The sequence below is a fragment of the Acanthaster planci genome, linkage group LG01 (assembly GCF_054643075.1).
Source record: "Acanthaster planci isolate LZ-2023a linkage group LG01, COTS_SCS, whole genome shotgun sequence".
In the NCBI taxonomy this organism is placed as follows: Eukaryota; Metazoa; Echinodermata; class Asteroidea; order Valvatida; family Acanthasteridae; genus Acanthaster; species Acanthaster planci.
In genome coordinates, this window is record NC_141777.1 from 19,602,425 (window position 1) to 19,617,595 (window position 15,171).

The 15,171-nt window shown below is 42.0% G+C and overlaps 1 protein-coding gene across 4 annotated transcripts in view; it reads left to right on the plus strand.

Moving 5' to 3' along the window:
* LOC110982858 (uncharacterized) overlaps window positions 1-15,171 on the plus strand; it is a 41,240-nt gene that overhangs the window by 18,601 nt on the left and 7,468 nt on the right. For all 4 annotated transcript variants that reach the window (XM_022241583.2, XM_087135867.1, XM_022241584.2 and 1 more), the window contains 4 exons: window positions 10,506-10,726; window positions 11,740-11,897; window positions 13,741-13,824; window positions 14,715-14,819. In XM_022241583.2, coding sequence (XP_022097275.2) covers window positions 10,506-10,726; window positions 11,740-11,897; window positions 13,741-13,824; window positions 14,715-14,819 — 568 coding nt within the window. The remainder of the gene's footprint in view (window positions 1-10,505; window positions 10,727-11,739; window positions 11,898-13,740; window positions 13,825-14,714; window positions 14,820-15,171) is intronic.

Genomic DNA, 15,171 nt, shown 5'->3' on the forward strand with positions numbered 1-15,171 from the left:
TGCTGAATTAATTAACCCTAACCCTACATAGTACTACGAATTACTACTTGTAGTAAAATGTAGTAATCAGCGCTGTCGCTTGTAAGAGGACATGACCACATTGTTCTCTGAAACCATAAGATACAATAGATAAGACAATGTACCATACAGTGCTGTGGCACTATGATTGCATGGCTTTATTGTTCTCTGTACAAGTAACAATGGAGGTAACCTAGCCAGAAGTAGCAATTTGTAGCGCTAGGTCCTTCAGGCTCAGACTACGACTTAGCATTTTGTAGTACTGTGTAGTGTAAGCCAAACAATATTCTTGGTGGTTAGGGTTAAAGGAGAAAATGTTTTATGAAACTCTGGTAAACTGGGCTCATCCATTCCTGTGGGCTCATGTGTTTTTCTGTACGTGTAACACGTTCAGTACTTGAAAACCATAGTATTATAATGGATGATGGTCAAAGAATTTTTTCCTGGAGCAAATGCCACTGCCATGTGCCATTCCCACTCTTAAACATGCTAGATCATGCACATGTAGGTGTTACATTGTAAAATTTAGCAGTATGAGACTAAAGACTGGTTTGTGTGCCGGTACTTGCTTGAATGCACAGAAACCATCTCTTCTCTTGCACCCATCAAGACTGGCTCACAATAGCAAACAGCTTGTACAAAGTAAATGTGATTTACACGTACATGGAAGGCGGCAGCTCATTGTGGATGTTCATCGTTTTACTGTGACCACCATCCATAATAATACCATGGTTTTCAAGTATTGAATATGTTCCAAGTTATATTGGAGACTCTCTGTTCTATTCGATGAAGGACATTGTCATAGAACCAGGAACAGTAAGGTTCCTCCACAGCCTCGGAAAAAAATCTTTGCTTTTATATGAGGGGTACCCGGCTTGGAACAGTTTATCACAACATTTGAAATCTGCTTCCACCCACTCTTGATCATTTTGTTAAGAATTCAAACAGATTACTTGATATTTATTCTAGTGATGTTTTGTATCATTCTGTAATGTGGTTTTTACATTCTTCCATTGTGTTTTGAATAGTTGAATTGGTGCTTGTCTGTTCTGTGTAAACAGGGATCCGTGGGAGATCAGCGAGATGTTTTTTTTTTCTCACTGAATGGAACACCTGGGATAAATAAGAATGAATAAATAAATCATGCTTCCTGGAAACCACCTGCAACCACCTTGACGTACAAATGTAACATGGTTTGTTTGCCTCGGCAACTACATGTAGTTTGTCAACTCCCACTACCCCGGGGAGCTAGCATCAATTGTCCGACCAAAATGAACCATGTTATTATATTCTATACCTCGTACATATTTTAGTTAATAACCTCTGAAAGTAAAAACGTGTGCCGCCATCTTTTCTTATGAGCCACATACCATCACTAGGCTGGCGCTACCACAAGTGCATAATACACCTGTAAAAACACATACATATTTACTCCTTTGAACAATTGCATGTGCGCTTGCCAAACAGCAAAATAGCGGCTGGTGCGTGACCGTGAATGCACCAATGAGAGTTCGGCGATCCATCATGAATATGTATGATATATATTAATCTGATCTTTTACATGTATGTGGATGTACAAGCACTTTGTACAATTGTCAAAAATGCACATCATGCGGCACAAAAGAGAAGGATTGGTGATTTTGTAAGGGGTTATTTCACAGTAGTTTTGCCAATTACAATGTCGGTCAGACCCTGACCCTGAGTCCAGGAAGAGCTTACATGTACCTTACACATACCACTCAGGCCAAGGTTCTTGTGCCAACACAAAAGTTCGGTAGTAAGGTACTGACCAGTAAGGTGGGATACGTGTGCTGTATAAGTACGTGTGCGGAAGAGCCTATGTATGGTTTGCGCAATTTTTTGTTGGTGGTGTTTTTAGAATTGGCATTGCATCGGTCTTGCCAAGGTTGACGTTGTTTTGCATTTTTTTCCATCTTTTGTTTTCTTTTTGATATGTGCATATGCTCAATAAAAGTACTTTGGAGTTAAACCTTTGTGTGATTAGAGGTGCAACAGTTTCTCTCACTGTGAAGTGAAATTTCACAAAGTTGCACTTGTGTTCATGCACTTACAGGGTTTTAAGCTGGGCTATATGTACATTCTGTGAAAGGGAATTCCACCCACACATGTACACCTACATGTACATCCTTTCAAATTTGCGTCACTTGAAATGCAGCGTTTTACTAACCACCCCACGGCTAACAAATTACCACTTCTTGTAATTTCTGTCGCTTAGTACTACCAGTAGGGAAGGAGAAAAGGTGCCAATGATGAAGTAAAGTGTGTAGGCCTGCACATGGAAGTGACTCGGGAAAATTTTGACAAACTTATCTTGTTCATGAGAAGAAAGAGGCCAAGTGACCCTTCCTTAAGTTATTGCTTCCCCTCTTGTCTGTGCCCAACATGTTTGTCTCAAAGAAACATGTGCTTCAGCATCTTTGCTTCGGTGTGGAATCTTAAAGGACTTTATAATCAACACTGTTATTTTTCCCTGGCCATAGGATTTGACAGCAATAGTCCCATTTGCCTTTGACCCATTTCCACCTGTTTCGGCAAGTTGACAGAGGGGGGTTAGTAAGACTGACCAATGTGGCTACCCTTGACTTGATGGACACCTGGGGGTCTGACCCGCTAGTGGACAATCATGGGGCATCGTCCTCTCACCGATAGCGGATTTTTAGATTACCACTGGTGTGGTCCGGTGAGGAGGAGGGTCAGTGATTAGTTTTGTTGAAATACAAAATCTACAGTGGGCTAGGTCTGGGACCATGGTTCAAGGCCATTCAAACTTGATTGGCAATTAAACTTTGTTTTTGTGTTTGACCTTTCAATATTTTTGGACCTTGTAAGGTGTAGTGCCCATGGGACTCTCAGAATAGAAGACAAATACCAGCAGCATTAGTTTTAGGCCCGGTGGTATTATCGCGAATCTTCTTGTAAATTTCTGAAGCCTGAGACGTGCAGAGTACAAGGCCCAGGCCATGGATGAATATAAACATTACAAAGTACAGCTTTTGATACTGATACGGTCTCACCAGGAAGATCCCCGCAAACCCCCTCCTTCCTCCTAAAGAGGCTGATACTGGTGAAAAAAATTGTAAAGAAGTTATCTTACTGCAAATTAACCATTTTAATGTTAAATTCAAATCTGCAGCTTTCTTGTTGGTTACATTACAGTGGCCTAGATGTACGAGTACACTTAGACATGTACTTGTATGTGTACAGAATTTTGCATGATTTGAGAAAGTTGGAGGTCCTGGCAAAATAACGTTATTGTTTTGAATACTTTTATGTACACAGTCGCAGTGCATTAAAAACTATGAGTGTGTACTGTTTGGACATGTACCGCACACATACAGTGTACATGCACAGGATGCAAACGAGAGGATGTGCCCAGGGTACTGGAAGGAGCCCATCCTACCATAGCCTCCTACATTGTTTCATCAACTTCCCCCCTCAAACAAAGGAGTGACCCCAAAAAATAACCAAGATTTTGTTATCCTGGTTAGCAGCAACAGCCTTTCCAACATGTAATGCCCATGCCTTTCATGCTCTCACACACCCCAACCTTGGTGCTAGCCACATTTGCATCTCAATGCCCCAGAGCCCCAGTAAACTCCAAAGCCAGGCTGCCAATATTTACACGTAAGCACCCTAACCCTCAGCCTCCCAAAACCTGCAGTTAATTTTACTCACCAAAATCCGTGTGAAAAAGGTTTTTCTGGGCACCAGGTCATCCAGCTTTTAACCGCAAATCTTTCCAAATAAAATCATCCATGCATTTTGAGGTCTGTGCATTTGTTTTGTGGTCTTGGCCCTGTCCCCTCATTGACTGAAGATAACAAACACAGAGGAAGGGAAGCATGTTTGCTAGTGATAAGACTAGGGCATTGAAGTCTCCTATTCAGATCTAAAATATTTTTTTTTTAACAGCAAAGGAAACACCTAAGATTACATTGTTTGAAATTGCTTTCCCCGAGGACAACACTTGATCAAGCTGTGCTCCTGTCCATTATTTTGCTGGCCAATTTTTATCAGCTTTTGTCAACTCACCATCAGCATTGAACAAAACTGAAATCTGAACTTTTAATTTCTTATGTCAACATTCTCAGCAAAAGACAGGAAGGCCTTTGGTAATCACCTCTCGGGTAAACATGTGTTCATCAACGAAGACAAAATTCCTCAAGTACATGAAAATTAGACTTTCTTTCCAAAGAAAGTTTGGTTGCTCATTTAAGAAGACAGAATTTCTTTTAATGACAAGAAGGAAATGTTTGGTTCCTCATAGTACTTAGTAGTTTGTTTAAAATTTGCTTCACCAGTATTTTCACTGTTCAACTTCATTGGACAGACATAAATATTCAGTGATGAGAGCCAGGGAACAGACTGGCGGGAGACCTGTGATTATGCCATCCGAAGCAGTCTCTGTACACGTAACACATGAATGTACAATGTGTGTCGTTTCCATCTTCGGATAAAAGTTAAAAGGTTGTCTCCTTTACGAGTTTTCATGAATGGGTGGGCGTTAGGTGCGCTTGTATGGTTGTGAACAACCAGGCCCCCCCCCTGTTAATATGTATACCACATGTTCATCTAGTGAATGTTTGAACTCCGTAAGATTTTCCCCCAAGTTACAATACCTGTGTCTTCTTGGCCCTCCAAAGCAGACACATTCCCTAACTGTAAATTTTAGGCATGTGAATAACTTGGGTGTGGAGATGGGTTCCTAGGTTCCAGCATTATGCATACCAAATCAGAAATGCGTATGTACATGTATACATGTACTGGTGCCATACATGTTCAGTACATGTATGTGTACATGTCCCCTCATTTACAGAACACATTTGTACAAGCTAAGTCTTTCAGTCTTGCTCTGATCATGGTCTGATAACCCCAAAAGAACCTGGTCGTGAACCAATCTGAAAGCAGGACCTCCCACAGGCCTGTCATTTGACAGGGCCACCTTTAAAGTTATACCTCTATCTACACCTCCCTCCTCACCAAATTTCAGCACACACACCTTTCCCATTACCCACTTGATTGGTGTTTGTTTGGGCATAGAACTTTGGGCTAGCCGCCAACTTTTTTTTTTAATATTAATCCCCCTGGGATGTAGATTGGCAAAGACCTTGCCCCGAAGGGCGATTATCTACACTTGGGTAAGCTGGCAGTATGCAGTCAGTGGAGGAACAGCTGAATTGGTCATCATTTGCTTAGTTTCAGAAGACGGCGGATGGGGAGCAGCTTTTAACAGGATCTAGTGTGACGTAGAATTCGTTTAACTGACGTTCACACGTACGTATCAGGTCAAGCTTGATCAGGTTTTACTTCATGTGTGGAGTGTCAGATTTAGTCTGGAGAAGGAAATTTTCCTTGTGGATTCGTACTTGTTTGGAGGAGTGTTTCAGAGTTGGAGAAAGGAAAAAGGTGGGCTAGGCTGGTACACTTACAAGTGTGGACAACTGCTGTGCCGGGGACTGGTGCACATTTTGACAAACATGTATGCACTGTGATTGGCATATTGTGTTAGTGTTCAGTGCATCGAGTTCCACTGGGTGGGAGTGATTGCCCAAACGAAGACAAAACCCTTCACTTTCCAGCAACGTCTGCATTCTTGAGCTAAGTTGGTCACCAACATGGAGGAGCCAGCTTATGCTACCACTTTCCTCTTCCCCGACAAACTTCAACTGAAGTTGAAGGAGATGCCCAAGCCAAGGTACGTTAAGGTGGAGCACCAGTGGACTACCAGGAAAGATGTAGTTTTGAAAGCTTAATCCCAAATGATTTATTGCTTTTTGATCTCTTTTTTTTTCTTTTAGGGGTTTTGTTTGTGGGTTTTTTCAGAGAGACAGAGGACAGATTTTTTTTTCAATGTAAAGGAGGTGTTATTGGCACATTTCAGTTTTCATGTAGACTGCATACACTACATAATGTACATGTACCTGTATACCAGTTTGTTGTATGGGATCTGTTTTCTGAAGAACTCTGAATACACATGTACATTATGTAGACCATGCCACCTGTTGGTTCATATTGTGCATTTGTTATAGACAAGCAGAGCTTCCAAGTGCAAAGTTGTTTTTCTTGAATACTTAGAGGTCGTTTCAAGAAGATTACATGTTATGATGGACGAGTTTGTTTCTTTGAGAAGGTCTGCATCACAATCATAAGTTGGAATTTGGTAAAGCAGTTGAACACGCCTCAGATGTACCGGTATGATCCTGTGGGAACTAACTTACTTCTAAATCTACTTAAACTTGCATCCATATGGTACTGCTTTGTACGTGTACACTGCGTATATTTATATGGCTATAAAGCATTTGGTCGATACTTTCAGTACTGGTGATATAGGTTCATTTGTGTACTTTCGGTCACTCTCTGTACTCCATAGGAATGTACGGCGTCTTCGTGAGTCTTTATTTGCTTCTTAACATTGCTACAATGTGCATGTACAGCAATTCTGACTGGCACTGGGCAGCACTCATTTGACACTGCTGTGTTCTGCTGGAATTGTCCAATTGTGGTTCAGAGCTGGAATTGTCCAGTTGTGGGTGCAGACCACTAATTCAAGTGAGAATTTCTGACCAGCTCATTAGCATTAAAAGTGCCCCCACAGTATCTTTTGAAAAAGGAGATTGTTTGGCCCCCAAAATGGTGAGATTGTGTAAATCGTTGCCAGGATCAACTCCCTGGGTCTTTGAGCTTTCATATGAGGGCAGAAGGGCTGAAAACTACGGTTGAAAAATGGTTCTAAGTGGCCGAAAAAGTTGAGGTTTGCCACTTGAAAAATGGCTGCAATCAGACTTCGGAAAAATCACTTTTTGGGGGGTGATTTTGTTTTGTGGGAATAATTAAAAATGTAATTGGTTAACCCACAAAAAATTGAAAAGAAATTGAAAGATAAGTGACCAGACAAGAATTTCATTTGTGTTTCAGAAGTCTCAGGGATGTTGGCGTGCATGCTATTGGGCCCTGAACGGTGCTGATTTTACACTGTTTTCAATGGGGCTTGAATTAGTGGACTGGACCCTATATTGTGGTTCAGAGCTGGAATTGTCCAATTGTGGGTCAGAGTTCAGTACCCTGCAGCTACATGTGTTTTTGTCCTTGTGTGTGAGGATGTGGTTTCAAGACATTTCTAGGAATGATGGTTTAAGTGCACATGCTTATACACAAGTTTTGTCTGTGTGTACACAGTGGTACTGGTACGGGTGTTTTCATTTACACCTCAGAGTTTTATTTTGGCATAAAACCACAATGTGTCGAAGATCTTTTGCACATGGAAGATTTACATGTACACAAATATATCCTCCCCGTTAAATTACTGATATGTACTGTAAGAGAAATCCCCTGAGAGATCACTGTGATATCCCATACCAGTTCCCTTCTACAGGTACTCAGTAGCTTGTGTCATTCATCAGAATAGCAAAAAACAAAAACAGGAGTGACAATGTGAAAACTTCCATTGCCCTGTATTATTGGCCCGGTAACGACCCCAGCCGTACCACTTGGCATTCATTGTACAATACGGGCGATTCACAAAGGTGCGCCACCAAGAGTTTGCAACGCGTTGGCCAATCACAATGCGCGAAATCTGTCGACCCAATGCGCGCTCGGAAAGGGTCGACAAATTTTGCGCGTTGTGATAGGCCAAGGCGTGGCAGACTCTTGGGGGCTCACTGTTGTGAATCCCCTGTGATTGTGAATGACATTTTACAGGGACATCGACATGTATGATCATTCTTGTTCTTCACCAGCTGATATGTAGATATATCACATATATACCGGTAGGCTTTGGAGCATAGTAGTCACCCATATTTTGTTTCCGCTGTTCGAGCAGTTTTTGGATTCTCCTCTCTGCCTTATTAGTTTGAAAGGACTTCGTACATGTATGTTATCTGTTCCCTGTAAATACCGTACATACATGTGCACACATTGTGGAACTGCTGGTAGGAACCTAAACTCCTTGGGTTCTACTTAGTTTAAATCTGGATCCGTCCGCATCTTTTGAGATGTGCAGATCAAAAGCTCACTGAAAATGACACAAGTGACTTATGGAGATTGTGACAGTCAGGGTGGTTACCGGGATGGCAGCATTATTGGCAAAGGGGCAAAATCTTGGAAACACAGCCAGCTTCGGGGAATTAGTCTATATGTGTTTAGCACGAGGGCGGTGTTTCCTCTTCTTCCCCGAAATTTCCAGAAATTTAGGGTGTTGTTCGGCAACTTTTCGGGAAAGAGTAATTTGAGAAAGTTCAGGAATTGAAGAAATTGTTTTAAATTCACGTCAGACCGACTGACTGACCCATATAGCCTAGCCACATCCTTACATAAGTACACATGGTATGCATGCATTCGTATACTGTACATGTACGTACCAGTACTGATGCATGTTGTAAGGTGGGTCCCTGTTTTTATCCATTGTTTTATAATAGCAAATAGGGAAAATAGCATGCAGGAAGCATTCTTGAAAATTTTGGGAAATATCCATCAAATTTCAGGAAATGGTGTGTAGGCGTGTGGACCTCTGCACAAAAGAAGTCCACCTAATGTACAGTGTGATGGCGTAGTGTGGACTCGCACACGTCCACACAATGTTTTACCCTCTCTGAAAAACAGTTTCAGAGGCATTTGGGGTCAAGGTTATCAGTGGCAAAATGAAGAGGAACAGTCCAGGAAATCATCATCAAAAATCCATCTGGAAACACTGCAAGAGGGACTGTTAATAAGGAAATCATACATATAAGCTGATTTTCTCTCCTGAAAAAAAAAAACACTTTGATGTGCTGGCAATAGATGAAGTGCAATGTCCCACAGAGGTGGAGTGATTGAGATCACCCAACTTCTACGCTTTGATTTGTTTGAAGAGGATTTGCCACTGACAATGTGAAAAACTGAACGCAGACCAATACACATGACCAGCACTTTACTGTTTCCTCAGAGGCAGGCCATTGCTGGGTTCTGATATGGTGAATAAATCCGGTTTGAAAATGATTGTGCAAAACAGCACCACGGTGCACATACTTAGTTTGGTGCCAACGCCACATCCTGGATCATGGGATATTAAAAAACACTGTTTGTAGTGACTAGCTGAAAATAAACAGGAAAACGTCTGCCCCGCTCATGGAGGGCGTATACATGTACATGTACATATACACTCGTTTGCAATGCACAAGGCATTTTAACAATGCTAAACCTGAACATTTGTTTATGTGTGGTATAGACATCATGCCCTCTTGTGGTTTCACCTTTTTAGTCCTTTAATGTCACTTTTCCTTTATTCTTTCACATGCCATCCCAGCTCATTTTTTTCCCTCTATATCAAATTAAAGGAAATGAAACTTAAAGCACTCGTGTGTGTAAGTAACTTACATATGTACACGTATTTACGTAAACTGCTTCTTGTACTGTCAAGAAAATGGATGATCTACTGTTGAAAGCGAAAGGAAGAGAACGATACGCATTTGCATTTCGCGTTTCCCAGAATGCACTTTCCAACACACGTTTTCAAAAGTCAGATACTGAGGAGTTCAACACAAATGGTGAATAAATCGTGTATGAATGTTGCACTTAATTCGCAAATTTAAAGCTTTGCCTATACCAGGCAAAAACGGTCAGTTTCGTGGATGTTTCATTGAATAAAAATAACCACTAAAATTGGGGAAGCGGCACTCACTTGTTATTAATAAAATGCTTCGCCAGCAACGTCTTACAATATCAGGAAATTGACAATCTGGCACCTTAATTAATTCTAAAGATGCCAATCACAAAGGGGGCAAATACATGTAAGTTGGCTTACCCGCATATGAATAAACTATTAAAGGAAATGTAAAGGAAAAGTAGTTTGTCAGAAACCAAGACAGTGTAAAGGAAATGCACATAATGTCTGGATTATAAAATCGAGTTTTAAGCTGTGTATGTGCCGGTACTTGCAGGACAAGTGGAATGGACCACTGTTAGGAGTGGATTCCTCAAAAGAGTCTATATTCCGATTTGATTCCGTATTACTTTAGTGTGGAGAAGTTCCATTCTGCCTTCATGTACATAAATATACGTACACCGTATGTGGACACTTGTATTTAACCTGCAGTCCGACAAAGTCCAAGGAATGGGACTGATTCTATTGATTAGATTAAACATTTGCCAAATATTCACGGTACATGCGTATACACTTACATACATGTACATATTCCTTTGTACTTTGAATCACTTTTCATGAATAGCCAATTGAAAATTGCTGGTACTGGTGCTTGGTCAGTGGAGATGCATGTGCAAGTGTTCATATACATGTACCTTGAACATGTATACGTACCTTGAAAGCCACACCCCCTAAATTCATGTCATGCAGAAGAGAAATGTGACTTGGTTAAGGGGCCCCACTTACCCATTAAAAACCCCTTTGTCTGTTAATAACTCATGTGCATGTAGTTTTTGCCTATCCTTTCAATCACTCTGTCAAGTTTTTGGTGTCCTCCTCCCCTCTACAGGAAGAAAGTCAACCCCATCTACGACCGCTACGAGGGCCCCACAGAGAAGGTCACCACCAGCAGGGATGGCTACCCGAAGAGCAGCAGCAGGCCCCCCTCCAAGGGCCCTTGCCTGGGCCGCTGCCTGCGCCATCCCTTGACCATCGTCGTCATCTTTGTGTTGGTTGCTGTCGTCATCGTTGCTCTCGTCTTGCTCATGCTGGGCAAAATAGAGACACCAGGTATTGTAACGTAGCATACGTACGTTTCTTTTTCATTTGGTTTTTTTTTTTTTTAAGAGAGAATGACATTTTGTGATCCAGTGAAAGCTTTGACTCTGAGTTTGCAGGTGTAGTCTTAGTGTAGAGATCTGTTCTGCACATTCTTCCGGACAAACATTGATTGCTTTTTTCCAGCAGAAAATAGTAACAAAAAAACCAAACAAATATTCAGGGAGGGGCATAGTCCCTCTTTAAAGAGAGAGTCGTTTTGTCTTGTTTATTCTGAGGTATTTATTTTCTTCAAGTCAATTTTTGGTGACCTACTAACCTTAAATACCTTGATGCCTGATGCCAACCAAACATGGTAGGGTTAGAGAGTACTGTCTATTTTCATTTGTTAGGTGTTTTCACTGTGTGGGAAGCTGGTACCTGCTGGTAGTTGCAATAAAATCCTGTATATTTACATTCCTTACTTAATAAGTAAGCCTCCCAAATTTGACCTGAAGTATATTAACCCTAACTCCCAAGGGGTATTTGCCAAGGACCCTGCTAAATGCACCGGAATGCACCAAACCCCAAATGGGTACCCTGCTAAATGCACCAGTATGCGCTGGTGCATATTGGTGCATTGTGTAGTGAACTAATTTATGTCACTCTCGGAACCTCTATCTACCCTGCTAAATGCACCGGATTGCACCAGTGCATTCTGGTGCACTAGTTGCTAGGGCGTAAACACCAAGCTTGCTAAATGCACCAGAATGCACACCACCAGAAGACTTGCGTTGCCCGCTAAATGTACCAACTTGCAACAACTTTTTACCTCTGGTGCATCAGCAGGGTTAGGGTTAATGGATCCAATTCCGGCACAGCTTGACAACCAGTTTCGTTTGGTTTGATATCCAATACTTGTATAAAGACTTTGTCAGATTTAGATTTGGGAGATGCTGGGGATTTGAAGAGGGACCAAATTCCCCGAGAGTTAAGGGCAAGTGCTACAAGTTTCTGAATCTTTATTCCATGTTCGAAAATGTCAGCATCCTCCGGCTCATCAGACAAGCAAATCCTGCCGACTGTCAAAGTCACCGATCCTCCAGTTACAACTCCTAGCTCTTTCACTGGCGGCTCCGTCAATGACGAGCTACTGAAAATAGTACGGGACCAACAGCTGATAATTCAGGACTTACAGCGGAGGGTAAGACCTGCTAAGGCTGTCGTCAGTTTGACAAACTCCCCTAGAGCATGCCTGTGTACCTATCTGATGCAAATCAGATGTAGACGCATCGTCGTGCTCGTTGACCACCTCCCATAAATGTGACCGGCTCTAGGAAAATGAGTAATAAGTCATCGGATTCAGGTTATGCATTTTTGATGTAGCTGGATTGTGCACATCAAAAGCTACAATTTGATATATGAATGACCCCTGTAGTGCGCTGCGTTCCAGAGATATATAGACATTTGTGTACCCACATTTTTGGATTCAATAAAAGTATTATTCAAGGTAAAAGCTCATAAAGTTCATAAAGTGTAGCGCTTGCTATGTAGCATTTCCTACTGAATGATCAACTTTTATCTTTATTCATCAGTATGCATGTTTGTAGTCACAAATTCTCTGAAAACAGAAATATTATAGAAGCTATTTCAGGAAAAAACCACATAATCACGTTTTTAAGAAATTTTGCCCTCTCCAAATGGAACAGGCCATTACTTGATTGGCACTGCGCGACTTATTACCCTTTTATGCAGAGCGGGTCACAAACGGGATTTCAACTTCCAATGAAGAGAGCAAGAGAAAAGATGCTCAGTACTGGTAACAGTTGATTGCATGGTTCCCCTGCTTAGGTTGTTCAATAGGGAGGTGGCCCACCTCCTGAATTTTGGTCACCAGCTTAACCATTTGGGCTGATATTGCTGCCTCACATTAAAAAATAAGAACACGGGGAGAGGGAGAGAAAGCATACATGTACATTATAAAAATGGGAACAATTTTTGAACACTTGACCTTGCTCTGACCATCAAATGTGACCCACTCTGCGAAAATCAGTCTTAAGTTGCAAAAGCCACTTTGTGAGTTTTTGTTTGAATTGGAAAGAGCAAATTGAGTTTTTTGTTGTGATGTAACACTCAGTTTGTCATCCTGATGGAAGTGGATACTCCATCGTGAGAAATGCCGTGGCTTCCTATTGATTTACACTGTGCAAAATTATTCTAAAAGACTTTTTACTCCAAAGAGGCTCTGGCGACTTGAGACTCATTTTCACAGAGTGGGTCACAAATGTTCTTTTTTGTCACCTCATCCTCACCAGCACTTCGGGGGGATCCTGGTTGATGAGTCCTTGAAACCTCTCAGAAATTTGTCAGTCTCTAAGAGTTACAAGTAGAAAAAGTGAAGCCAGTAATAACTACTACCTGTACATTGGGCCATGATGGCTCCCGTTACAGGATCCAATGCACATTACCCAAGTGTTTTAGTTAACTGAGATACATATAGGGCCTGTGTGATCAAAAAGAGCGTGGAGTCATGTATCTGCTGCATTTTGATGCATGTAAGCCTTTTTAATATTAAATTCACGGTCCTAGGATCGCAGAGGCTGGTATATGACTCATTTATAAACAGTTTGTCATTTACCAGAGCTGCTAGTGCCAATTTGGGCAGACATAACGTTGAACCATTTCCTTTGTGGAGCCATACATGCATATACATCCATGTTCACTGAATTCTTGGCTGAATTTAGGAGGGATGCAAGAGCAAGGTCTAATATCAAGATTTTCTGAAACATCTGAATTATGCCCTGCTTTTAAGTTTGCCATTGATTCTCAGGTGTTAAGGGTTTTGAATTTGGTAATTTGAACCAGCCACACTGAGTGCGTGGTGCCTACTGAGTGGACTGTGTTGCATTTCTCGGCATGTTCCCCCCCCCAATATTTCATGTGAGGTTCTTTACCTTGAACTCTTCTATTAACTTGCAGTCTCAACGCATCAAGGCTTCAGTCCTGATCTTTTCACTCTGACAACCTAAATCTCTTTTGTTGAACAGATTGGCTCGTTAGAGAGCATGCTTGGTGGGGGAGGTGAAGTCAACGCCTCACTGAGCACCAAAGTGGCCATGAACACGATCAAGGTGAGTTTGAAGCTGAGGACCCCCTTGTTCGGTGTGTGGGCACGGACCCCGTTCCACGGGCTCACCACGGCATTCAAATGTGGTTATGCAGGATGCCATAGCAGGTTAATGTAGCTTGTGGATGGCGCACCTGGATGGATGCTGAGAATATTTCAACCTCTTCTCTGCACTTTCCAGACGTTCCCCGTGAGTCCCCATCTTTGCCTTCCATTCCGTTCTGTGTACCAGTGCGTGACATGAGTTTTTTAATCCTCAGGCAAACTTGAATTCTTAATTCTGATAGGTCGATCCATGCCAGCAAACAGTGTGACATATAACTGTGTTGCACGGCCCATGTCAAACCCTGCGTAATGTGCTGTTTACATTTACATTACATTAAAAGCAAAACTCCTGACTGCAAAATTTACTGTAAATTGAAATGTGGCACGTTTGCACTCATAGGCCTTGCTTGAAGAAAAATTTGTTATCACACTTGTGGAACACACAACAACATAGTGCGTCCGTGCACCACTCGGCCTTTGGCCTGGTGGTATCCAGAACACAGATGCACAACCTGATTCTGTATTCCACTCGCGCTGGTGTGATAACCAACACTTTTATCATACTGACCTCTCATGCTGTCAAGATTTAATATAACTTTACTGTGATCACATGTCCCCCATGAATGGAGCCATCTTGAAATGCAGCTGTGCCAGAAAGTTTGGTCACGTGCTGGTGAGTGAATGGGGGAATGGAAGAGCTGTTCGCACATGGCAAGATCATTGGCCATTCTACTTGTATATTCTAGCCTGTGGTTGGTCAAATAGTGTGATGGATTATCACAGTGCAGTGCATTGTAACAAAAGACGCCTCCCTGTCTAATGCTTGTATTGTGTTTTTATTGTCAACAGATTGAGAATATACAAGACAGGATCACCCCCCTTGAGGACTCAGTAACTGAGTTGCAGGCTTCCCTAACTAATTCACTGAGCAGTTTGGAAGCCACCAAGTCGAGGGTAAGTATAGGTGCCTTCCCTCTGGTACGACGATTTTTGTCATTATTCCCAACCTTCCTAGGTGCTTCAGAGTCCACCAGGATGTTGCAGAGGATTGGGGGGGGTTGAGGAAGGTAGAGCCCAAGCCACCTTGAGTTTAGTTTTGTCTTGATGTCCCTTCCAGGTTTTCTGCCTGTGGGGGGGGGGATTTTGTAGGATTCAGGAAATGCTATTGTGCTGGTATGAGGTGTTCTGATGGTGTAGGCAGCTGTGCACATCACATGGCTTGTTTTTTTGCTGTACACTGTTTTGACTGTAAGCCTCCGTTGGAGGCTTATCTGTGACAGGGAAACAACACCTGATGAATAATGGG